This window comes from Neoarius graeffei, chromosome 10, assembly GCF_027579695.1.
Source record: "Neoarius graeffei isolate fNeoGra1 chromosome 10, fNeoGra1.pri, whole genome shotgun sequence".
In the NCBI taxonomy this organism is placed as follows: Eukaryota; Metazoa; Chordata; class Actinopteri; order Siluriformes; family Ariidae; genus Neoarius; species Neoarius graeffei.
In genome coordinates, this window is record NC_083578.1 from 54,214,649 (window position 1) to 54,239,499 (window position 24,851).

The following is a 24,851-nucleotide window of genomic DNA, read 5'->3' on the forward strand; positions in this document are numbered from 1 at the left end:
CCTGTAGTCAAGATGAGATCTCTTGGTGAAAAATTAACGCAACCCTTGTGATGCTGCGTAAGGTTGTTAAAATGCCACAGTGAACACATGGCCTAATCAAAGCTAAAGGCCATCCAACATTAGTGTTTGCAACTTTTTTTTTTTTTTTGCTAGGCAGTGCATCAATGTGTTGTGCAAAGCTACCCATTGTGTTAATGAACATGGGCTTTCTTTGTTCTGTGAGCAGCTTGTATGAAGACTCAAACCCAATTGAAAGTAAAAATGTCCTGCACACACTATTTCTTGTGTCCTGCGTTTTTGTTGTGCACAACTTTTGTCTCAATCGGATGCCCGGTGAACCTTTCTAGCACACAAATACACCTCACATTATCTGTTCATTCCACATAACGTATTCGCATTCAGTTGTATCCTGTGTGTTTATGCACACAATTTCATTAAAATAACCTTTCGGAATAAACACTTTCTTTTATGACCTGGATTATGAGTTGCCTTTACACTACAGTGTGTCAAAAGAACACTAACATGAGCTGATGATGCATTTTTTAATTTTATTGTCAAAGAAGAAACACTCACATGCACTGATTAAGATAAAAGCATTGCTTGAGTAAGAAAAGATAAATTATGTAAAATACTCTGATTACATACAGTATAATACCAGTAATACAATTAAAGCATATACAGCATCACTTTGATGTTTCCATAATTGAGTACAATTTTAGGTCTGATGTACAAAGCATTATAAAGACATGATCTTCAAATACTGTAGCAGCCAAATTGTAGGCGCAAACCTTCAGAAAGGCCAGTGGAATGTAATAAATAAATACTTCGGTTCCATAGAGTAAAAAAAAAAAAAAAGACACATAAATGGCATTCCAAGACCAGAAGCAACATGACAGGAAATCACACAGTACCTTCGTAACAAGATATTCACTTTGTGTTTGGTAAACATTTAGCATATACATCTGCCCATCCTGTCCACTGCTGCTATTTAAAAGATGGCAAGTTTGGCACTTTTATGCTGATGTCTCCAATGTTGATGTTCTTGGGCATTTCTGGCAGGTTCATGTTCTTTACTGCTGAAACAGCACGTGCAGGAGCCCCTGCAATGCCAGCCTGTGAACACACACGCACCAACACACAGTAACAGTGATGTCTGAACCATGGCATGAAATTATTATTCACACAAGAACAGGCAACACAGACACTCATCATATTTCACAGATACAGTGGACATCACATGTAATGCAAAGCACATTACAGACAAGTGCAAACTGGCATTCTTGTTCTCACAGCTCAATATGCGCATGCATGTCTCGGGTCAATTTCGAGTGTAACTAAGAGTCAGGCAGAAGAAGCCGTAACTATGGAAACCGAACATATGATAAAAGGAGTGCTCATGAAGTAAAAGCATAGCCTATAGTGAGAATTATCCAAAACTAAACTGAGCAAAGCTTTTGAGAACTGAGCACAAGAGAAATGAGAAAAGCAGAGTAAGGACATTGGAAAAGCAGAAAAAAAAATGTCATCTCTCTCAAAATTCCACATTACACCGAAGAGGAAAGGAGTTTACTTGCTCCAAACTGCATCTTTAAAAAAAAAAAAAAAAAAAAAAAAAAAGGGGAGATTGCCATCTTGGCATACCTGTGGAAATTTCCTCATAATTAGATGCAACTACTCCATAATCTTACAATACAGGCATTTAGCGTACACTCTTATCCAGAGTGACATGCAACATACCCAGAACAGCCTGGAGAGTAGTGGGGGGTTAGGTGCCTTGCTCAAGGGATCTTCAACCATTCCTGCTGGTCCAAGGAACTGAACCGGTGACCTTTTGGTCCCCAAGCTGCTTCTCTAACTATTAGGGCATTGCTTCCCCTGAATCTTGTTCCATAATAAACCATTATTCATTTTAAACGGAGTTCAAGAAACTCCGTGTTCTTGGCCCCAGGCTCAATAACATTAACACACCAAACTGTTGGGTATTCAATTGACTAATCATACCAAGCTAAATCCTGTCATTCTGAGGCCCATAAACTCTTGTTCACTGACTGCCAGCAACCCGTCTGCAATATTTACAGTGTAACTTATTTTCAGTGATGACTAGTGTAAGGGTCCATCATAGTGGAGCGGATAGCTGGTAAAATATTTCACTTGGTGAGCAAAGCACCAAATTTTGCATGAAACTTTGTCTGCATGTACCTGACCAAAAATCATCATTGGCCACTCAAGTTTCCACCATTTTCAAGATGGCTGCCATGATTTTCAAAATGGTGTCATTTTTACAGTTTTCGCCTACTAGTTTTATTATTATATGTACCATTTTTAATTTAAATTCTTTTCTTTTGCTAATATCTACCTCAATATGACTCCCCATAGCCATAATAGTTATTTTGTACAAAACTAACGTGAATACACACTGCGCATGCACAAGACATTCCAGAAATACAGACTTTTTTTTATAAATAGCCGTTTACACTAAGACTCAGCGGCTCTAATCTTCTGAGCAGTTCCAACTACAGAGAGCAGTGCAAGACAGTCCTGATTTAAAGCATTTACAGTTGCCAGAACAGTTTATTCTACATCCGAAATATTAGTAGACAACGTTCTGTAACCAGATTTAGCAGAGTCAGTTGTAGGTGAAGGAGATTTGAGTGATTCATTTTTGTCTTCCTGACATATAAAACATTTTGACCAATCTGTGATATGCTTCTCTTGAGCAGACAAAGAAAGTCGAATTCTTTTCGACATAATTCTCAAAACAAATGATCAAACAAACAAATTCAAATGTAATTGCAAAAAGATACAAACGCAGTAATAAGGAAAATTACTTGTCACTATCAATAACTGAAGGCAGAGGGATTATCCTTTTACCACCTACAGCTATAACACTTTAATGTATGGGATACAACTAGGTTCGAAGATGGAATTCCTACACCTAGCCCGATCGTTCATCCAGTGCAATTTAACTCCCATGCGATCTGTACACCATTTGAGGGACTTTTAGCCCCGTCCCTCTTGGCTCGGCTCTCCCGCGTTGGCACACTCCGTCAATTCGGATACGACATCACGACCTGTATATACGGGGCGGATCGTAATGTATTTGGGAGACTTTGTATCAATAATGAACAAAGCTTACACTGAACCCCATGCCGAGTTTAATGGCAGTAAATTGCACCATTGTGCCCTGGTAGTGTTTGCAATTTACTCTTTTGAGAATATAAAACAACAGTTTCTTAGTTGCCCTTTTGAATCAAACTTATCATGCTCCTGGACAGTTTTGATCCAGGTTGAATTATTTTGAAAGAATAGTCATTATAACTTCACTCACATGATAACCAAAGCCTTCTACATTAAAATTGTGAAAATCCGGCCAAAAAAACGACCACGATAAAGATACATGTCCATATTTCGGAAATTTGGTTGTTGAAAATGACGCCATTTTGAAAACGGCGGCGGCCATCTTTAAAATGGCGGAAATTGTGATGGCCAACGATTGTTTTGGAAACAGTATGGTTTGATCTACATGTGTGCCAATTTTCATGCTTTGCTCACCAAGTGAAATATTCTGGTGAAAATTTCATGTTAGCCGCTACACTATCAGTATATGTAGATTATTAACCATTCAATTTAGAGTTTATATACACTACAATTCCTTGACTATTTAATTGATAAAAATAATTGATTCCCAATGTCGACCAGAGAATAGATGTTCTCAATGCTTAAATGCAATACAATAAATACATATTTACAGCCCTGCCAGAGAAAGCCACACGTTTCAAACAGACCAGTTTTCTGTTGTTTCTATGATGTAGTTTTTTTCTTCTTTTTTTTTTAATACAGCAAAAGAAACACAAGTCTATTTTACATTTTCTATCTGCCATTTCTGACAACAAAAATGTGTGTGTGTGTGTGGGGGGGGGGTGCGTGTGTGTGTGTTTGTTTGCCCTACCTTTATAAAAAAAAAAAAACAAAACCTTGTTTCTCTTGCTTGGCTTTTGAAATCAATCCTCAAAAATAATCTTTATTTTTTTAGTTTCTGTTACAGACACAAAAATAGAATGGCAAAAAAGTACATGGTCCATAAACCATTCAATTTGTACTCTCCATTCGAGGAATTCTTTTTAACTTAAATGCAATTATAATTCACTGTTAATTTCTACAACATTGTGAAACAATTCAAGTGAATGTTAAAGGCCTAAAACTTGAAAGTATTCAAAAGTCCAAAGATTACATTCCTTTTCCTCTGCATATACTTTTAATTTAAATTGTATTAGCTTTGCCATAGCAAGAGATATATATATATATATATATATATATATATATATATATATATGTATGTGTGTGTGTGTGCGCGCGCGCGAGTGTGCATGCGTGCATGTACATACATTATGGCTAGGAAACCACTATAGCTTACGCCAATTACAGTGGCACCATTGTACTTAATCTGCATGTCTTTTGAACTGTGAGGGAAACCGGAGCACCTGGAGCAAACCCACACAGACACGGAGAGAACATGCAAACTCCACACAGAAAGGTCCCTGTCAGCTACTAGGTTCAAACCCAGAACCTTCTTGCTGTGAGGCGACAGTGCAAACCACTACACCACCATGCCACCCTCATATACTCTTATAATACAAGTAAAAACTTGGAGGATTGTATGGTCCTGAAGAATTCACACTCTTGCACCAAAAGCCAGAGCAACAGTGAGAAAATCCACACTCGCTGTTAGTTACAGTTAGCCATTTCGATGGCTATATGAATAAGTGCATTCTAAAACAATGTTTAGTGTGATTAATAACCGTGTGCACATGCTACATTAATAGCACGTTATACAGTCAGTAAAAATGTGAACCATTTGAATGTTTGTCCTATGACTAGGTTATAAACTGTGGTGAAACCCATACAAACAGACGCACAGACAAAAACTCTCATAAAAATGGAATTACGACTTCTGAGACATACAGACATAAAAATCTGGTAAGAACTGACTGACTACAATGTGTTAGTCATGCACTCTTAAGCTTATTGGAGATTAGTACATAAACTGAGAAAAAAATATAACTAGCTGAAACTAAACTAGTGATGGGCACTGCAACATGTATTACTGATATATTTCTTTTAAATTAGCCATTTAATTAGATCATACAAGTTTAAAATTTTCTGAGTGACCACTCAGAAATATGCAGCCAGATTGTACAGGCTAAAGCACATGTTACAATATCAAACACCTACAGTAGCCCACATCCATCCATTTTATTACTTATATATAAAATATTTAAGTAGTTACATCATAAGTAAATGTCAATAAGAGACCACATTTATGTTGCAAGATGTGGATGTCATAAGTTACACATAATGCAGAAAGGGTCAGTAGTTATGCAGGAAACCATAGTTCTATGCATCCTGAATAACCAACAATGGTGGAAAGAATCACCTGAATACCTACTTGTGTACATGCACACTAGACAAAGTAACGATTCACCCAATTCACGATTCGTTTCAATTTTCCCACAATATTTTTTGAAAAAGAAATTTAAATAAAAAGTTTCATGACCAAAAAACTTTTATTTTCATATGCTTTATCAAATGAAATATTTTGTTAAAAAAAACAAAAACAAAAAAAAAAAAACACGGTTCATTTTGTTAATAACCAACAATAATTATTTACCCACATTTGTAAAGGTTGGAGTAAAATATAATAGCCTATTAAAATATTCCTTTTATTAAAAATGAGTCTCACAAACAGGCCTTTTCTTAATAAACAAACATTCATACTACCGACCATTTTCTTCAGCTTTCAGCAGTCCGTAAAATGAGAGCTCTAATCTCTTATTAAAGCCATTTGTACAGTCAATCGCACAACAGCTTTCCTCCATTTTAGATTTGTGTGCACGCATCTTCACAACATTAGAGCTGTGTTACTTCGGCCTAGCCTGAAGTCACATGCATGCCCACTATTGTATGTGACTGTGCCCTCTGCTGTCTAAACAACCCAATTACAGTGAGGAAAAACAGACATTATGCAGCTTGATGATAATTGTGGTTAACTTTTTATTTCATCGAGCCATATCAAATCTGTATTGCGATTTATCGGCACACAATGTAATTACACGTCTAATGCACAATCATGCAGAGTCCTTCAACAAAGTCACAAATGAATGATGCCGTTTGATACAATAAATGCCTCGGTCAAATAGTCCTCTTCCCCTGGACCCTTTTCTCCAGCTTGGTACCAGTCCACAAGTGACAAGGAACCAGAGTGGTTATCCAGGATTCACAGAAGCACAGTTACATCAATAACTAGTGTTCCATTTCTTCCTCCTACCCACTAGAGTCCTGGGTAATGTATGTCACAATATGAGGAACTGGACACACCAACCTGGCTGCTTGGCAACCCCTCCTAAACGGATCCCTTTTCATTAGCAAAACATCCAGTAAGTTTATGTCTCTTCAGCAAGCTACAGCCTGTGCCCCTCTCTGTGAGACAAGGGCACCTCTTTTTGTGGCATATGGGGTCCTAGGCTTTCACCATGAGGCTAAGCACAACACTGTTTGGGAGTATGATAGACAGTCCTGAATGAACTGTTCCTTGGTGGGGGCACATAATGTAGAACTCTGAATTGGAATACCAGTCCTTGAAAGACAAAAGGATAATCATTGTTCTGGGGAAATACAGACATGAAAAACAGGCATCACACAAGTGCACTGATGTGTTCTTGCACAGCCTGGATAACCCCCGACTGAAAGGGAGTGTTACTGAAAACCAGTTCAGCCCTCTCAAATTTACATTTGGACAGAAACAACCGTCCTTCCACTGAACAATGATGCATGCTGCATAGAACCCAGGTTTTGGATTGCGGTGCCCGTATTTTCAATCATGCATCTGTCCAAGAGAGAACAAACATTCAGGGTTACAGCAGCAACTTTTTTGGGAAGGGGTCTAATATCAACAAAGTGCTGATTTACTCACTACTCAATGTGTGAGGTTTTCAGCTGTAAAGTGTCCTGTCACAAACCCCTCACTCTGTTGGTGTGCTCTACAGGATTTGTTAGTGGTGCCATGAAGAAGAAAAGGAAACAATGCTACAGGCCAGCAGTGTTTATTGCAACATCGTGACTTGGTGGAGGATCTCAGCATGCATGCAGATGTGTACAAGAAGGCATTTTGCTTGTGACCCATATTAAAGAACAGATTTTAATTCATATAGATTGTGCTCATTTTAGCATATAGAGGATTACTTTGCGCTTGCAAAGGGATTTGCCTGATTTCACGAAATGAGTTTTTCAAATAGAAGAAAAAATGTTCACATTCAAAAACTGCCCATCACTAGATGGAGTTAATATAAAATTTAAGTGCAAAAATCCCAGGCTCGCATTTGGAATATTATATAGTATATGATAATGAATGTTATATGAAAACATAAGTCAGTCAGTCATTACCAGTTATTAATTTCAATAACCTTATGAATACCCTTAGTCTGGGAAGGACTTACAGTAACAAATGTATACAGTACTTACCAATTACATAAAAATCAAATAAAAATGGATTTTGTTTCCAAAATATTTTTGCTTGTGATCCATATGCCATAGTAATATTTACTCTTAGATACGAGTTCAACACAATATTAGCAAGTAGTAGGGATGGGAATTAATAGGGTTTTATTGATACGGATTGCCATTATTGATTCTGCTTATTGAGCCGATTCTTTGTCGACTCCCTTATCAATTCATGATCAATTTTCTGTGTGAAAAAATGTAGGCCTACACAGGTTTTCGACGTCAACACAGCTCTTTTATTAGCACCGTGTGGAATGGCCACCTAATAAAATTTGAACATGTTAAAATAAGCATGAAAGAGTTTTGCTGGCTGGGAGCTGATAGGTGAGTCAAGCAGCTGGCTGTGGCCTCAGAGCTATCTGTAGTAACAGTCTGTGGCATCTAAAATGGATGAAATGAGAGAATCCACTTGTTCAGACGTGACGTAATGACCATATTTCTGGGTCCAAACCTCATCTTTTCAACATGTCACAGTGCTGTAGGGTGTCCCTCAGAGCAAAGTCCAAAAATAAATAAACACACACACACACACACACACACACACACACACACACATACATGTATGTCATCCTATTGCTTTCAGTGTGATGTGATAACAAGGCTGATGACACTGATTATAGCACTTGGGACAAAAGTCACCAAAGCAAGCTCAAAAAGTAATTAGCAGCTGCTAGGTGACATATACTACAACCCCAAAGTTGGGACAGTATGGAAAATGGAAATTAAAAAAAGAAAGCAGTGATTTCTAAAATGTATTAAATCTATAGTATAAACCCAAGATATTTCATGTTTTGTCTGCTCAACTTCATTTCGTTTGTTAAGATGCATCCATTCCTGAATTTCAGGCCTGAAACACATTCCAAAAAAAAAAGTTGGGATGGTGGCCATTTAGTGCCAGTAATGAGATAAAACAATTAATGTTATTTGAAATAAGTGATGTCAACAGATGGTTTTAATCATGATTTGGTACTATAAATTATATACATCTCCAGGAAAGGCCTAGTCTTTGAGGACCAAAGATGGGCTGAGGATCTCTAGTTTGTCAACAATGCATGAGAAAATTATTGAAATGTTTAAAAACATACATGTTCCTCAAAGAAAGATAGGAAGGGATTTGGCATACATCATTAAACAATTCACAAAACGTGGAGGAATTTTGGTGCATAAAGGGCAAGGACGCAAGCCTAAGCTGAACACCCGTGATTCCTGATCCCGCAGACGGCGCTGCATCAAGAACCGTCATTTATCTATATTTGATATAACCACATGGGCTCAGGATTACTTTGGCAAGTCTTTGTCAAGGACTACAATACAGGGTTACAACCACAAATGCCAGTTAAAATTTTACTGTGCAAAAAGGAAGCCTTATGTTAACTGTGTATCTGGAATGGACTATGGCACAGTGGAAACGTGTATTATGGCCAGATGAATCAATATTCCTTTTTTTTTTTGGAAAACATGGACTGCATGTGCTCCAGACAAAAAGACGAAAAGAATCATTCAGACTGTTACCAGCAACAAGTCCAAAAGTCAAGGTCTGTGATGGTATGGGGTTGTGTCAATGCCCTTGGAAAAGGTCACTTACACTTCTGTGATGGCAGCATTAATGCAGAAAATTACACTGAGATTTTGGAGCAACGTGTTCTGCCTTCAAGATGACATCTTTTCCAGGGATATTTCAACAAGACACTATAACACCACATTCTGCACACATTACAAAGGTATCCTGCAGAAGAAGAGGGTGCCTGTCCCAAACAGAGAAGGTGTTCTAAAGTTTGAAATGGGGGTGGGGGGTGGGGGGGGGGCACACAACGATGACTCCATACTATTGCACACCTTAAAACCTGTTTGCAGGAAGAATGAGACAAAACACCTGAAATGTTTCATCACTTGGTGTCTTCAGTCCCTAAACATTTTAAGTGTTGTGAGAAAGAATGGCAACATTATAAACTGGTAAATTCTTTACTGTCCCAATGTTTTTTTTTAAATGTGTTACAAGAATCAAAATTGAAGTGTGTGTACTTTAGAAAAAAGTAATAGATTAAGAAGTAAATTATTTCAGAAATAAGTGATATCATCTATGGTCATGGTGCTATGAACAAAAAAACTTTTACCTATTTACAGGATACTAAATCTTCTGTCAAGAACACAGACAAAAAGAAGCAGTGATGAGTAACTATGAAGGAAACCGTTTGCTCACTTTTACAAAAAGAACAAGGAGGCGAGAGGGTGGGAGAAACACCCGAGATCAGTGATTGGTCATTGGGAGACCATGGTTCTCCCACACTGATTTTTAAACTCATAACAGAGGCTGCAATGCCAGTTGGAGAGCCATAATATTCAAAACTGAAAAAGTTTTTGACTTAGTCAGTGAAGAGGTCTCAAAAAAAAAAAAGTTGCCAAATCTAGCAACAAAGTCTCTAATTTGTCAGCACTGAAGCAGGTATTTGGACCCGGAAATGGCCATTGGTGTCCGACTTAACAAGCAGACATTCATACAGCATTCATTTAGGTTTTCTTAGTCAAAGAAATTAAAATCTGCTAAGCTTGCCTGTGTGGCACTAAATGTTATTATACCATAGGTTATCGCTAATGGACGTGCCGCTTAGTTGGGAAGCAATGTCACTTGTGCGTAGACTGTCAAATACATGACATTCCTGGACATTTAACCCATGCTGTATTGAAAGATGTTTCAACATATTGGTGCTGTCTCTACCCTTAGTTGAAATGATCATTTTACAGATACTGCAAGAAGCACCGGTGTCATCTTTCTTTGAGAAATGAAGCCACGCTTGGGATGTTATGACGCATGAGTTTTTTTCAATGCAAAATGGTCAGAAAAATATTTCAGCAATGATAAACGGAACCAATAACCTCGTAGGCATATGATTCCGAAAGATCGGACAATTTGGAACCGGTTCTTTATTCCCATCCCTAGCGAGTTCCACATAAAAACAAATCTGCTGCATTTTACCACGTTATCCTGAGAACGAACTTTGCTTTAAAATGAAAGCCAAGCAACAATTTTTCAGTCTTTCGGCAGAAATTAAAACTGCAGATTTTCTGCGACTGAACAAAAATCACCAGTTATAGAAAGTACACAGAAATGTAATTCATTACATTTAAACACAACCAAACATTTAAATCTGTTTGTACTTTTACCCAAGTTATTGTTGTTGACCTTTGATGAAGGATCTTCAATAGGCCAACTTTTTACCAGGCATTTAAAACAAAACCTCCAAGTCTACACAAAAAGGTACACCATGTACCTCCTAAAAGTCTAAGATTCGTCCTCAGGATGTGTAAAATTGTGTAAAATTACTTGGTTGGGAATTCAGAGCAGTACCTGGGTCTACCTGTCCTGCCTGGGGGACTGAAAGATAAACGTCTGCAAGAAGAGAATGGAAAGAACTAGAGAAAGTCAGGAAAGAGGAATGAGGAATGGTAGTTAAAGCAGGTAAGTAATCACAGTTTGTCGAGCTGAAAGAGTGAGCATAACCCATCTTAGACCGCAGACTACAAAAGTGAACCAACAAACTATTTCTTCCATTATTAGGCATGTGCCGATAATATATGCAAAAGGCAAAAGATGGTTATTGTGGACATTTTTAAAATACAGTCACTATACCTCTATCCCTGTGTTTCATTCAGGATACAGAAGTATTACGTGTTTGCACACTCCTGAGATGCAAGTTGGCATTCATTCTTAAGTAATTAAAACCTACTTCCTCCACACCCTATGAGAACTCTGAAGTAACAACCATTCAGAGTGCACTTTAACATAGCTTTTTGAATCTGAGCACAAAAGTTTTCTCCTGTTAATCACCATCACATGTGTAAACAAGCATCAATTATTAATGAGCAGCTGGAGAAAGAAGGATAAACTTCCCCATCCTGCCACTAGTTTAATTTATTAGTTCCAGTTAACTTCGTCTGACTTTACAAATGCAAACAGTTCATACAAGTGAAAACAGTTTTTTTCCCAGTTCATCACAAACCTGGTTAAACCATGTCTTTATGGACCTTGTTTTGTGCACAGGGGCAAAAACATTTGGCCAGATAGTGAAGTCTGGATTGTCCCAAATGGCTGCCATGGGCATTTGACATTTGAAGTCCCATGGAGAGGAGAGTCTACTACTTCCCAATGAGATAGGCACAAGTAAATGTAATTTTTCCTCAATACTACACTGTGAAAACATAAATGGTGCTAAAACGTTAAAATTTTCGGTATAACAAATTTTATATGTCGGCACATGCCTTATATCCCTAAACTACAGGAGGTTACTAATAAATCATCCAAAATTTTAAATACTCACAGGACAATTTAGTTTTAGCCACAAATGTAATGTAAATTCATGCTGAGAGATTTTTTGTGACATATTTCAGGGTCGCGGTCTAGGGTAGGTTGTCAAAAGAGAGAACAAGCAAAAAGATTTGATGTTTAGGACACAAGGGTGCTGAGAATGATTCAGAAATGTACTCACTCAGAGTTAAGAAAAGAATATTAAAAAATGTTAATCAAATACATAGTTCATTCACTTATTGTTAGTAATTTGTTTGTGTTATGTTTGAAACCATTCGCAGTAACAGTTAAACAGAATTCAGAATGTCCGCTTTCAAAGCCACAAACTCAGGACGTCTCAGGCTACATCCACACGACAACGGCAACGAGATGTTATTTAAAAATATATTGCGTCCAAATGGGCAACGATCAGTAAAATATCAGGTCCATATGGCAACGCAACGCTTGCTGAAAACGATGCAATACACATGCCACACCTCTAGGGGCGCTGTAAGACGGTCCCTTCGGAGACACCAGAACAATAGAAGTAGTAAGGACGCATGCGCATAAACTATTATGCGCGAGACTTCATATTAGCCACAAAGTCAGGAAAATCTGTTCGTAAAATTACATTATAATGACCAAATACAATGAAAAGTATTTTTCCAGTCTCACCTGTGAAAGGTAATCCCATGTGATCTCGTTTGGACGGCAAACCTGTTGGTACAGTTAAACACAGCTAATCTTTATTCTCCGCTTTGACCTCTCCAATATGGCGGCGAGGATGACGTATGATTCTACGCGGAAGGCGGCGTCTTTAATGGTCCGGAATAAATTGAATGCTACACGTTGATGGAATTAATTTGTTGTTTCTCACCTGTGAAAGGTAATCCCATATGATCTCGTTTGGACGGTAAACCTGTTGGTACAGTTAAACGCAGCACATGAATCTTTATTCTCCTCTTTGACCTGTCCAATATGGCGTCGAGGATGACGTATGATTCTACGCGGAAGGCAGCGTCTTTAATGGTCCGGAATAAATTGAATACTACACGTTGATGGATTAATTTGCTCTTCTACGCCCTTTTTGAGGAATGTATTGTAGGACTTAAACCCACATCTGAAGAGGTGAGATCGCTCCTTTTTTTCCCCTATTTTTGCTGGCGGGATTGACTCTGCCCTAAGGGCAGAGTCTCTCTCTCTCACTTTGCACCATTACACAATAAATATTCACAGTGAAAATATTTTGTAAGCGCGTTTCATGAACCAAGTTATAGGATTTGTTGACAACTTGCATCGAGTTCGTTACACTTCTACCCGGCGTGAAGCACTGACAGTCATGTGGTTGTGACGTCATCGTAAACAAATCCGTTCTACTCATCCAGACGACTTCACAACGGCAACGTTGCCAGATCTTTCCACTCTGGAACCCGTTCTCAAAAAGATTGCGTTTTGGGCACCCAAAACACCGGTGCCGTGTGGACGCCAGGCCTAAACGATAAGCAATTGTATCGGAGTCACCTGAATCCGTTGCCGTGTGGACAGGGCCTCAATCACACAGTTCATCAACATGCACACTAATAATGCGATCATTATCTGATCTTGGGAGTTACAACATGTATACCATTCATCTGCTAGCTTTGATTTTTCTACATCTGTGCATGTACCAAAACAAAAATTCAAAATCCAAAATAAAACGTAGCCTTCATCATCAAGCAACATTTAAACACTATTACTTGCCTCTTGCAACATTGACATGTTCCGGTCTACTGCATCCTGAACTAGTTAAGCCCTCTCCTGATTCACCTTAGAATGATCCTAACCCATAACTACGTCATCACTCGTTTCCTGCAACGCATTATGGGCGATACCCGGGGTCAGCTGCGCCGTATTGTTACTTTCACCTTTGTTCAACACTGCATTGTTCTGTCTAACCGGTTTTAACCATGCCTAAAGTGAATTGCTGTGTGCCTAACTGGTGTCAAAGAGAACACCTAATTTGAGCTTTTATCAGCTGCCAGTCAAGAAGAAAGAAATGGATAAGTTTAATCCACAACAAAAACCTTCAAACTGAATCGAAACGGACAAGTGTTTGTAGCTTACATTTCTCTGGTGGGAAAAAGACGTGCTTAAACTATGACCCAGCAACATTTCCATGATATGCGGAACGGCCTTCGGTTATAGAAGATTATAACAATCAACACTGTTCATCATCTGAAACTAGTGATATTCTAAAGCCTATAAAACGAAGAAACATTCTTCGGCCTTTGCCTATCAATGTGCCAAAGCACTCGGCAGCCAAACGAGCCTGTCGGACCGATAAAACTCCCAAACCATGAAGGGTTCTCTTTCGGGTATGTATAATGTTCAGTGTACCTCACTAGCGTCATTTACTGAAGAAAATGCATTTATACTGAACATGACATGGCAGATCAGCGGGTTTCCAAAGTTTTTTTTTTTTGTAATGTTTCCTGATATCAAGTTTTATTTAACTAAAATCACTCGTACATCACTCGGACCATTATTTGCCCACGAACCCCCCGCAAGAGTGCTGCTCCACGCCAATTGCCAATATTCAGATAGATTTGTTTTCTCAATAAAGTTTAGCTGGTGCAATATACGTCCTCAGAAATAAGACATTCTGAGATTTGATGTTGTTGTACAGTGTGGTAGACTCGGTCTAGACTCTTACCTTCTCACCAAGCTTGATTTGGATTCCGATTTTCCTGCTGTAAACCCTCGACATGTTATCCACCTCTTTAAATCATCAATTTCATTGTCTTCCATGATAGAGCACGGCAAAATCGCTCTTCTCACATCGTTCTCACGTAAAATTAATCTGACAACCATCATATCGCTCAATTACCGACCCCGGCTATCCCCCACAATGCATTGCAGTAAACAAGTGATGACGTAGTTATGCTTGGGGGCTATTGGAGGTTAGTTCCTAAAGACTTCATCTGCTTTGAGGTGACCATATGGGCACTTCATGACCAGTGCAGTTCATGGAAGGGCTATACTACTACAGGTAACTAGCAGCACCAACAATTTTATTAGTTTATACATCAGTGGTCAGCAGCAAGGAGTAGATGATCGTAGCAGAAATTCGTGTCGTGTATGGTGGGTAACTTTGGTTGAAAAACGACAGTGATACAATTTTGATGAAGGAAACCTAACTGATGGGTGGGAATTGGCCAAAACACAATTTTCACATGTGATGTTTGAAGTGAAACTGTAGCTTTGGATCTGTATGTTTATGATTTTATGCACTGCTCTTCTCCCACATGATCTGTTGAGTGGATAACTGCATGAATATGTCAGTGTATAGGTGTTCCTATTAAAGCAGCCAGTGAGTGTATATACAAATACACTGGATGAGTGCCAAAATCTGATTTTTGCTGTTTTTAGACTGCTGATTTTCCCTTTGGTATTGAGGTGGATTTAAACATTCCAATAAAACGTACCATGTTTAAATAAATTAACAGACAAAAAGTCAATCTTTGTAGCTAACGGGTAGCACAATGTAGCATATCCAATCTATCAAAAGAATGTTATATGAAAGAAAAAAGTGTGAATTAAACTGTATACCAAGCCATAATAAAAATCAGGCTGTATTTATATGTTGAAATCAAAACAAAGAAACGGAAATATTGCCCGCCGGAGAAAATTAAATGCATGCTGAATCATTCTAGCAACCAAAAAATGTCTTTGACTCACCATCAAATCTTGTCTTTTTACTGACATCCCCCACATCCATCTACACAGAGAATCTAATTTACATGAATGTTATGCTAATTTTGGAGCTGTGTTCCATCTAACTGAAACACTTGGTGAGAGAAGCAGCAGTCATCATGTGGGTGTTCGTGTGATGTCAGAATTTGATTCCCACCACGGATGCTGTGAACAACTCCGTTTTAGGGCAGGGACTGCAGTTTGCAGGTTGAGCTTTTAGTGTGGAGCACAGCATAGCAGGCCATAGAACCACAGACAGGCATCACAAAAGGGCATTCTGGGACATGCAGTCCACATACAGTCATGCCTGCACATTCCTTGAGTTGAGTTGCATAGCTGCATAATTCCTACCTCAGACTTCTCAAGTTTGTTTTGGGAATCCACTTGTGTTATGATCTCATTCATGTTGGTCTCCAAGACCATGCCACCCATCACCATCTCAGATAGGATATTGTGTACCTGGGAAATAAATATGTACCAAAGTCAAATGCTGAAAATGTGTAGCTATGAAGACTGAAAATTTAAAGCAGTGCAGCTTCACAAACAAAAACAATTAAAATCATGCCCTAATATAGCCAAATGTTTGTAGACACCTGACCATCTCACCTTTGTATGTGGGCCTTCCCCATACAGTGGGGCAAAAAAGTATTTAGTCAGCCACCAATTGTGCAAGTTCTCCCACTTAAAAAGATGAGAGAGGCCTGTAATTTTCATCATAGGTACACTTCAACTATGAGAGACAGAATGGGGGGAAAGAATCCAGGAAATCACATTGTAGGATTTTTAATGAATTAATTGGTAAATTCCTCTGTAAAATAAGTATTTGGTCACCTACAAACAAGCAAGATTTCTGGCTCTCACAGACCTGTAACTTCTTCGTTAAGAGGCTCCTCTGTCCTCCACTCGTTACCTGTATTAATGGCACCTGTTTGAACTCATTATCAGTATAAAAGACACCTGTCCACAACCTCAAACAGTCACACTCCAAACTGCACTATGGCCAAGACCAAAGAGCTGTCAAAGGACACCAGAAACAAAATTGTAGACCTGCACCAGGCTGGGAAGACTGAATCTGCAATAGGTAAGCAGCTTGGTGTGAAGAAATCAACTGTGGGAGCAATTATTAGAAAATGGAAGACATACAAGACCACTGATAATCTCCCTCGATCTGGGGCTCCACGCAAGATCTCACCCCGTGGGGTCAAAATGATCACAAGAACGGTGAGCAAAAATCCCAGAACCACACGGGGGGACCTAGTGAATGACCTGCAGAGAGCTGGGACCAAAGTAACAAAGGCTACCGTCAGTAACACACTACGCCACCAGGGACTCAAATCCTGCAGTGCCAGACGTGTCCCCCTGCTTAAGCCAGTACATGTCCAGGCCCGTCTGAAGTTTGCTAGAGAGCATTTGGATGATCCAGAAGAGGATTGGGAGAATGTCATATGGTCAGATGAAACCAAAATAGAACTTCTTGGTAAAAACTCAACTTGTCGTGTTTGGAGGAGAAAGAATGCCGAGTTGCATCCAAAGAACACCATACCTACTGTGAAGCATGGGGGTGGAAACATCATGCTTTGGGGCTGTTTTTCTGCAAAGGGACCAGGACGACTGATCCGTGTAAAGGAAAGAATGAATGGGGCCATGTATTGTGAGATTTTGAGTGAAAACCTCCTTCCATCAGCAAGGGCATTGAAGATGAAACGTGGCTGGGTCTTTCAGCATGACAATGATCCCAAACACACCGCCCGGGCAACGAAGGAGTGGCTTCGTAAGAAGCATTTCAAGGTCCTGGAGTGGCCTAGCCAGTCTCCAGATCTCAACCCCATAGAAAATCTTTGGAGGGAGTTGAAAGTCCGTGTTGCCCAGCGACAGCCCCAAAACATCACTGCTCTAGAAGAGATCTGCATGGAGGAATGGGCCAAAATACCAGCAACAGTGTGTGAAAACCTTGTGAAGACTTACAGAAAACATTTGACCTCCGTCACTGCCAACAAAGGGTATCTAACAAAGTATTGAGATGAACTTTTGTTATTGATCAAATACTTATTTTCCACCATAATTTGCAAATAAATTCTTTAAAAATGAGACAATGTGATTTTCTGGATTTTTTTTTTCTCATTTTGTCTCTCATAGTTGAAGTGTACCTATGATGAAAATTACAGGCCTCTCTCATCTTTTTAAGTGGGAGAACTTGCACAATTAGTGACTGACTAAATACTTTTTTACCCCACTGTACAAAGCTGGAAGCACATAATTGTATAGAATGTCTCTGTAATGCTGTAGCATTAAAATTTCTCTTCACTTGATGTAAGGGACCAAAACATGTTAATAATTCTAGCATGATGAGGCACTTGTGCACAAAGTGAGCTCCATGAAGACACAGTTTGCCAAGGTTGATGTGGAAGGATTCAAACGTCCTGCACAGAGCTCTGACCTCAACCCTACTGAACACCTTTAGGATGAACTGAAACACTGACTGCACCCCAGGCCTCTTCACCAGACATCATCGCCTGGTCTCACTAATACTCTTGTAGCTGAATGGACAAATCCCCACAGCCACGCTCCAAAACCTAATGGAAAGCCTTCCCAGTTGAGTGGAAGTTATTATTACAGCAAAGGGGGAATAAATCAGGAATGAGCGGTTCAAAAAGCAGATGTGGCCGTGATTGTCAGGTGTTCACATACTTTTGGCCATAAAGTGTACATGGTGCATCTAGAAAAATGCTTTCATCATACATTACCTTGTCGACATGGAAAATGAGGTCAAGCTCACAGACATTCTCAAAACATTTGTCCAGCGTTTCCACAAACACCTATGTGGAATTTACACACAATTTACTTCACAGTTGAACCATACCATAATAACACTGAAATAAACTGCAGAAAAGCACTTCCTGCCAACAGTAAAGTACCTGGATTAAGTCTAGAATGCCAAGTTCGCTCTCTGAAGAATCGACACAGAAGACAAAGTACAGCGTGGCGTAGTGTCTGTAGATCAGCTTGTTGTCTGACCCACCTATCAACCTGGGTATATTTAAAAAAATAATAATAATTCTGAGCATCCACAAATTAAATTCCTCGAGAGTATTAAATTATTGTACAACGTACATAATAGTATTCTTACATTCCACCCTCAAGAAAATTGCAGACGTTCTCATCCCGCTTTGATACCAGGTGAAACGTTTCCCTGATGATCTGCTGCTCTGTGTCTTCAGTCTGCATTAGAAAACGCAAATAATGGTATAACATTCGGAATAAAACATTTAAATTAAATAAAATCTTAGCATCAATTCTGCAGCATGTACGCTTGAGCTACAAGAGTGCCGCTATTCCCACTTATGACCAGAGAGTTTGTACCATATGATCTCACACGTACAATCTACAGAAGAGAGGAAACGTCAGAAAATTGAGTACATTTTAAAGTGACCCACAATGTCCACCTGTGGTCCAAAAGAGCAAATTAGTCCCAAAAGAATCTTTAATATTATGTGCTGAATATTAAATTGCCAATTAATAAACAAGCAAGGTTCATTCACACTAGGTGTATGGCATTGTGCTTTGCATGTAGCATCATGTCACACACTATGCATTTCACATGTCGTGTAAAAACCTCACTCGGGTCCATTTAAAAAAGAATTTCGGTCCACGCTGGAGTCGTGGTAGAGACATTTCAAATTTCAGCTCACGTGCAATGCTGTCCTTGTTTCATAATCTACAAAGTTGTCATGATTGTTTTGCTCATACAGATTGCACAAAATGATACCAACATCGGGAAACAAAATAAAGACCAACATAGCAGTAATACATCATTTTATAATTCAAGTTGACAGACCACTTTGGACAAGATTGGCTTCGGTGAAGATTAATGAAAAGAGCTCAACAGCAAATGAGACTCAGCAATGTGAAATTCTTCTCTGGGTGCTTGACTTCCAGTGTGCTGCATTTCAACACCCTCTTCATGACAGGCAAAAACATTTAGCCTATTATGGTGGCATGTGGAGCTGATTTTCTCATTATGCTGTTATTTAAGCAATACCACATGAGTGGGAGTGCTGCTGTACTGAATATCAGCACAGCTGTGATCCAGTCGTAGGCACAAGTTTGAGGGCCGAGTGCTGTAGCTAATCACAGCCGTGCTGATATTCAGTACAGCGGCATGACCTTGAGTGTGATATTGTGTTTATACAAGAGTTTTATAAACAAGAACTTAACATTGAGTGAGTGACATTTTGGATACGATATGGACAAAAGTTTCGTTTATTTTTGCTCCACTGTAGCACATCGGATAGCTGGCTAGCGAGCTCACATCGATTTGTATATTCCCATGCTTCCAGTAACATTAGTGCCATTTCTTTCCTTTTCATGTTTTAAGTCAAAAGTTATATTCCGTACAGAAGAGTACTGACTGCCATGTCTGTCGATGTCGCTAACTCTACCATGGTAACCTTGTTCAAAATAAGAAGTGGAGTTTTACATGATTAGCGGCGTGATATGCACAGTGAAACGTCCCAGTGTTATCATGAAATATCACTCTTGGAACAGTGCCCGACCAATAAAACTAGTGGACTGGAACTAATTGTATAAATTCTATAATATTATATGGAAACGAGTGTTTTACTGGGAAATACACATTCCCCCCCCCCCATACATGCTACATCCGGGACATGGAGATTCAAAACCGTGACAAATCTCCGTGTGTCACTCGTGAGGATATTAATTAATTGTTTTGATAAATTTGGGTACTTTTTGTTTGTGAATGTGTCTATACAATAAAAAAAGAAAATCGCATGTTGGCTTTTTATGTTGAAAAACTCGCATTTTTCATACAAAATACACTCCAGATCTGAGTGATATATTTAAATAATATTGGCTGGCTTTGAGTGGTCTATCAAAGATATTCCATTCAGCTAGCATGATACTGAATGAGTCGAAGACGAGTTCAATATCATGCTAGCCGAATGGAATATATCTGATATACCACAAAAAAAACCCAAATATTATTATTATTCATACACATTTGATGGAACAATTATAGATTTTACAAAAAGTTAAAAACAGGGGATAACTTATCAATATTGAATGCCGATTATGATCAAATGTAATTCAATGTTCTGTCAATCCAATGTACAAAGTCAAACGTCTAACAATAAAAATGGTACAAGTCCAAAAAGCCTGAACAACAACCCAACTTATATACAAGCTATGTACAGGTTGACAGTTCAAATCCACAGTTACTTTTGGTCAGAGTTAATTGTTACATTGCAGTTGTTCAAAACAAAAAGGGCTTTGCTGAGTGAAGTCCTTTTGTAAAAGTCTCCATCACTTTTCCTCACCTCCAAGCAGAACTTTGACAATATTCAGCTATTGCTCTCTTCCAGTTTTTCAATGTCCGTTGGTATGTTTTTCCTCTTGTAAATATGCGTGAAGAATATCCACTCAAGTTTTGGTAGCCTTTCGGGTGTTCAGCACATCTTTAGTTTCAGTTTATTTATTTAGTGTTTAATCCGAACACTGAATTAACCCCATCTTCTCTCTCTCCCAGCCGACAAAGAAATGATTATATGCATGCGCAGCAAAAAAGTTTCGTCATTGGATCTTCGCATGAGCTCCGAAGTGTGATGTTGTGTTGTCTTGACAACGTGCAACATTATACCCTCATTCTCCATTGGGGAGAGTGGCGTAATACATGGAGGATAAGCGATATGATAATATTGCATGCAATCAATAAACCCGCTAGAAGGGAATAGTATACGTTTTTATTCCATGGAAAAAGTGGCCCGTATGTATAATAATTCCCAGTATTTCACTCAGATGATGCCACTCCCAGTGTTTTCCCACTGACTAGATGCATGTTGTCAAAATGGTGAACAAGTTCAAAATTAAAATTCTGGCGCGAAGATATGGCGCGAACCCGGACCTTCTTGCTGTAAGGCGACAGCGCTAACCACTACACCACCGTGCCGCCCCATGAAGTTTCTCATGTTGAAAATATTTTCACTTGTTCACTTCACTCAGTCGTGAATACATGCACCACTCGAAGATAAACTTCACATCTTCGCGCAACTGTGTAATATCCTCCATTTATATAATCCTGCACAGGAATGTGTTTACAACCTGAGCAACCTTTAGAAACAGGCGAATGTGATTAGTAAATGTCAGCGTTCACTTGGTATTCCTGAGAAGGGGTGGGGTTATCAACAGAGGTTTCTGGTTGCTCTTGAACTGTTCCATTAAATTATTAAAAATTAAGAACTTAATTTTTCTTAATTCAACATAAAAACAACCAAAATGTAAATTTGCCAAGTGATCTTCAAATGCTGGCGCTGGAGTAAAAATCAAAAAGTGTGCTGTTGATCTTACTGATTACAGTAGCAAATGCAGCTAAGTTGAATGGAGGGAAGCCAAAAGGGCACTGCATGTGCAACCATTAAGGCACTTCGTATTGTCGTCTCACACACAGGAGCACTGCGTCAGGTATCCTCCACTGTAAAGGCATCTTTGTGGGCACTTTCAAATTATATTTAATTTTTTTTTAAACCTTTGGGGATACAGCTAGGAGGGACAGTGCTCTTCCCTGCTTTGAGTCCATCAGTTCCTTGATGGAATGCTTATATTACGCATCTGGTGTTACTCCAAGGTAAATAAAATATATGAAATGAATAAATGAGAGCAAGTTGCTGGTGGCTGAACAAAAACTTTCCATGACCAACTACACTCACCAGCCACTTTATTAGGATTACCCATACACCTGCTGTTCTCTAATCAGCCAATCCCTTGACAGCAGCACAGTGCATGAAATTGTGCAGATACAAATCAAATCAAGTGCTTCAATTACTGTTCACTTCAAACGTCAGAATGGGAAAAATTGGGATCTGTGACTTTCAGTGTGGCATGGCTGCTGGTGTCAGATGGACTGGTTTGAGTATTTCAGAAACTGCTGATCTCCTGGGGTTTTTCACACACAACAGTCTCTCGAGTTTACACGTAATGGTACGAAAAACAAAAATCATTGAGTGAGCGACAGTTCTGCAGGTGGAAATGCCTTGTTGATAAGAGAGGTCAGAGGAAAGTAGCCAGATTGGTTTGAGCTGCCAGGAAGGATATAGCAACTTTAGAGCTGTCCCAAACGATTATTCTTTAAACGATTAATCTAGCGATTATTTTTTCGATTATTCGACTAATATTTTGATTAACCTAATAATACATTTTATTGCAATTATTTTCCAGTTAGTTAATATAACAATTTGCCCCGTCCAACACACACAAAAAAAACCCTCTGAAATTTTAATATTTCAATATTTATTAAAACATTTCTCAAACACCACACTGAGCGTTATTCTTTAACAAAACACTTTCCGAACTCAAAAAGCAAGACCTTACTTAATTTAAGTACAATTAATAAAGTGGTAATTCAAAAGGTAAACTTAGATATCAGTGCCAGAACAAAGTCAATGAAAAAAATTCAAGTCACTTTCAGGATGAATACATGAATAAAATAATCTTAACACAAAAGCAAGTGCAGAAATCTGTTTTTCTCCCCTCCCCTTACAGTAACAAAAATCGACCCAAAAGTCAAGTAAAATAATTTAAAAAAATAAATAATTAGTAGTATTGTTTGTGCAATCTAAAGCCAAATGCATCAATGCACCAACAAAATAAATGAAAAATTCAAGCCAGCTCTCCGTATTCTAGAAGAAAAGCATGGAGTGGCTTCACATCGATGTGCTGGCCATACACTTCAGTTAATGGTCAAATTGTTTTTGTTTCTGTTTGAGCTTGCTGCTGGCCAGTTCACGCTTCCTGAAACGTTCTACAAGGCACCTTGCAGCCCCGAGGGTCTTGTTCATCTTGGGATCCTTCTTCAGGGCCTGGTTGACCACTAACCGAAGTGTATGGCCAGCACATCGATGTGAAGCAACTCCACAGTGGAGACGGGTCTCATGTCCTTTACAATCGTCTGTAAAATGCTCAGTAAGGTCTGCAGCCATCTGGGGATCGCAGGGATTTGAGCTCCTTTTATGAAAGAAAAAAAAACCCACACTGCTCTGTCTGCTCCTAAAAAGATTAACATAATGCACATGAATAATGACAATAGCAAATCTGAAACCTGATGTTATCATTTCTAAACTACTGCTGTGTTGATATGTCATGCACCTATTCAGAGATACTGGTCCTCAAATTCAATAAGATTTCTATCTCTAGAATTAAGTTAATAATCACTGCAATATTTTTTACTTAATAAATTGCTTCAGTAGGCCTATAGCTGCTAAAAGATGGAATGATTTCAAAACTAGAGAAACATTTTCAGGGGTGATAGCGTTCCGGCGCCGCGACGGCGCCGGAACGCTATCACCCCTGCATTTTTATCATCACTGACAAAGGGAGCTCATAGTTCAGCTTATATCAGTGAGCAAGGAAGCTATATTCTGTGAAAATAGTTGTAAACGATAATTTGGCTCACTCACGGAATAAGTAAACAGAAAGAAAACATAAAACGGCTAAAACAGCGTTATTAACGTCAGCTACAGTAGCGGTGCGGAATTTAGTCATTCATTCATCTCATTATCTCTAGCCGCTTTATCCTGTTCTACAGGGTCGCAGGCAAGCTGGAGCCTATCCCAGCTGACTACGGGCGAAAGGCGGGGTACACCCTGGACAAGTCGCCAGGTCATCACAGGGCTGACACATAGACACAGACAACCATTCACACTCACATTCACACCTACGGTCAATTTAGAGTCACCAGTTAACCTAACCTGCATGCCTTTGGACTGTGGGGGAAACTGGAGCACCCGGAGGAAACCCACGGGGAGAACATGCAAACTCCACACAGAAAGGCCCTCGCCGGCCACGGGGCTCAAACCCGGACCTTCTTGCTGTGAGGCGACAGCGCTAACCACTACACCACCGTGCCGCCCCGCGGAATTTAGTATGATATAAAAAAAATTACACAACTCTACGGAAGCCGCGAGAGGCCCTTCATATAATCTTTTTTTATTCACCTTGTTATTCCGAGATAACAACATAATTCAGGATCTCGAGAAAACAACACAACTAATTCGAGATCTCGAGAAAACAAAACAATTATTCTGTGATCTCGAGAAAACAATTATTTCATGATCTCGAGAAAACAGCTGAGATTTCTAGCAGAGCTGCGCCCCCCTGTGGGTCACACAACGAAGACTTAGAAATTGGCGGACATGTAACAGAGCAGAAATGGCTTTTTACGATGCCTTGAGAGAGAGGGGGGCCAGTCTTCTGCGGAGGTGCCACGGAC

General features: G+C 39.2%; 1 protein-coding gene across 1 annotated transcript in view; it reads right to left on the reverse strand.

Moving 5' to 3' along the window:
- Positions 1 to 571: 571 nt before the first annotated feature.
- ap3s1 (adaptor related protein complex 3 subunit sigma 1) overlaps positions 572 to 24,851 on the reverse strand; it is a 53,744-nt gene continuing 29,464 nt past the window's right edge. Inside the window, exons 2-6 of the mRNA XM_060931894.1 lie at positions 18,699 to 18,790; positions 18,487 to 18,598; positions 18,316 to 18,387; positions 15,923 to 16,030; positions 572 to 1,113 (exon numbers count right to left, since the gene is read on the reverse strand). Of these exons, the coding sequence (XP_060787877.1) occupies positions 985 to 1,113; positions 15,923 to 16,030; positions 18,316 to 18,387; positions 18,487 to 18,598; positions 18,699 to 18,790 (513 nt within the window). The 3' untranslated portion in view covers positions 572 to 984. The remainder of the gene's footprint in view (positions 1,114 to 15,922; positions 16,031 to 18,315; positions 18,388 to 18,486; positions 18,599 to 18,698; positions 18,791 to 24,851) is intronic.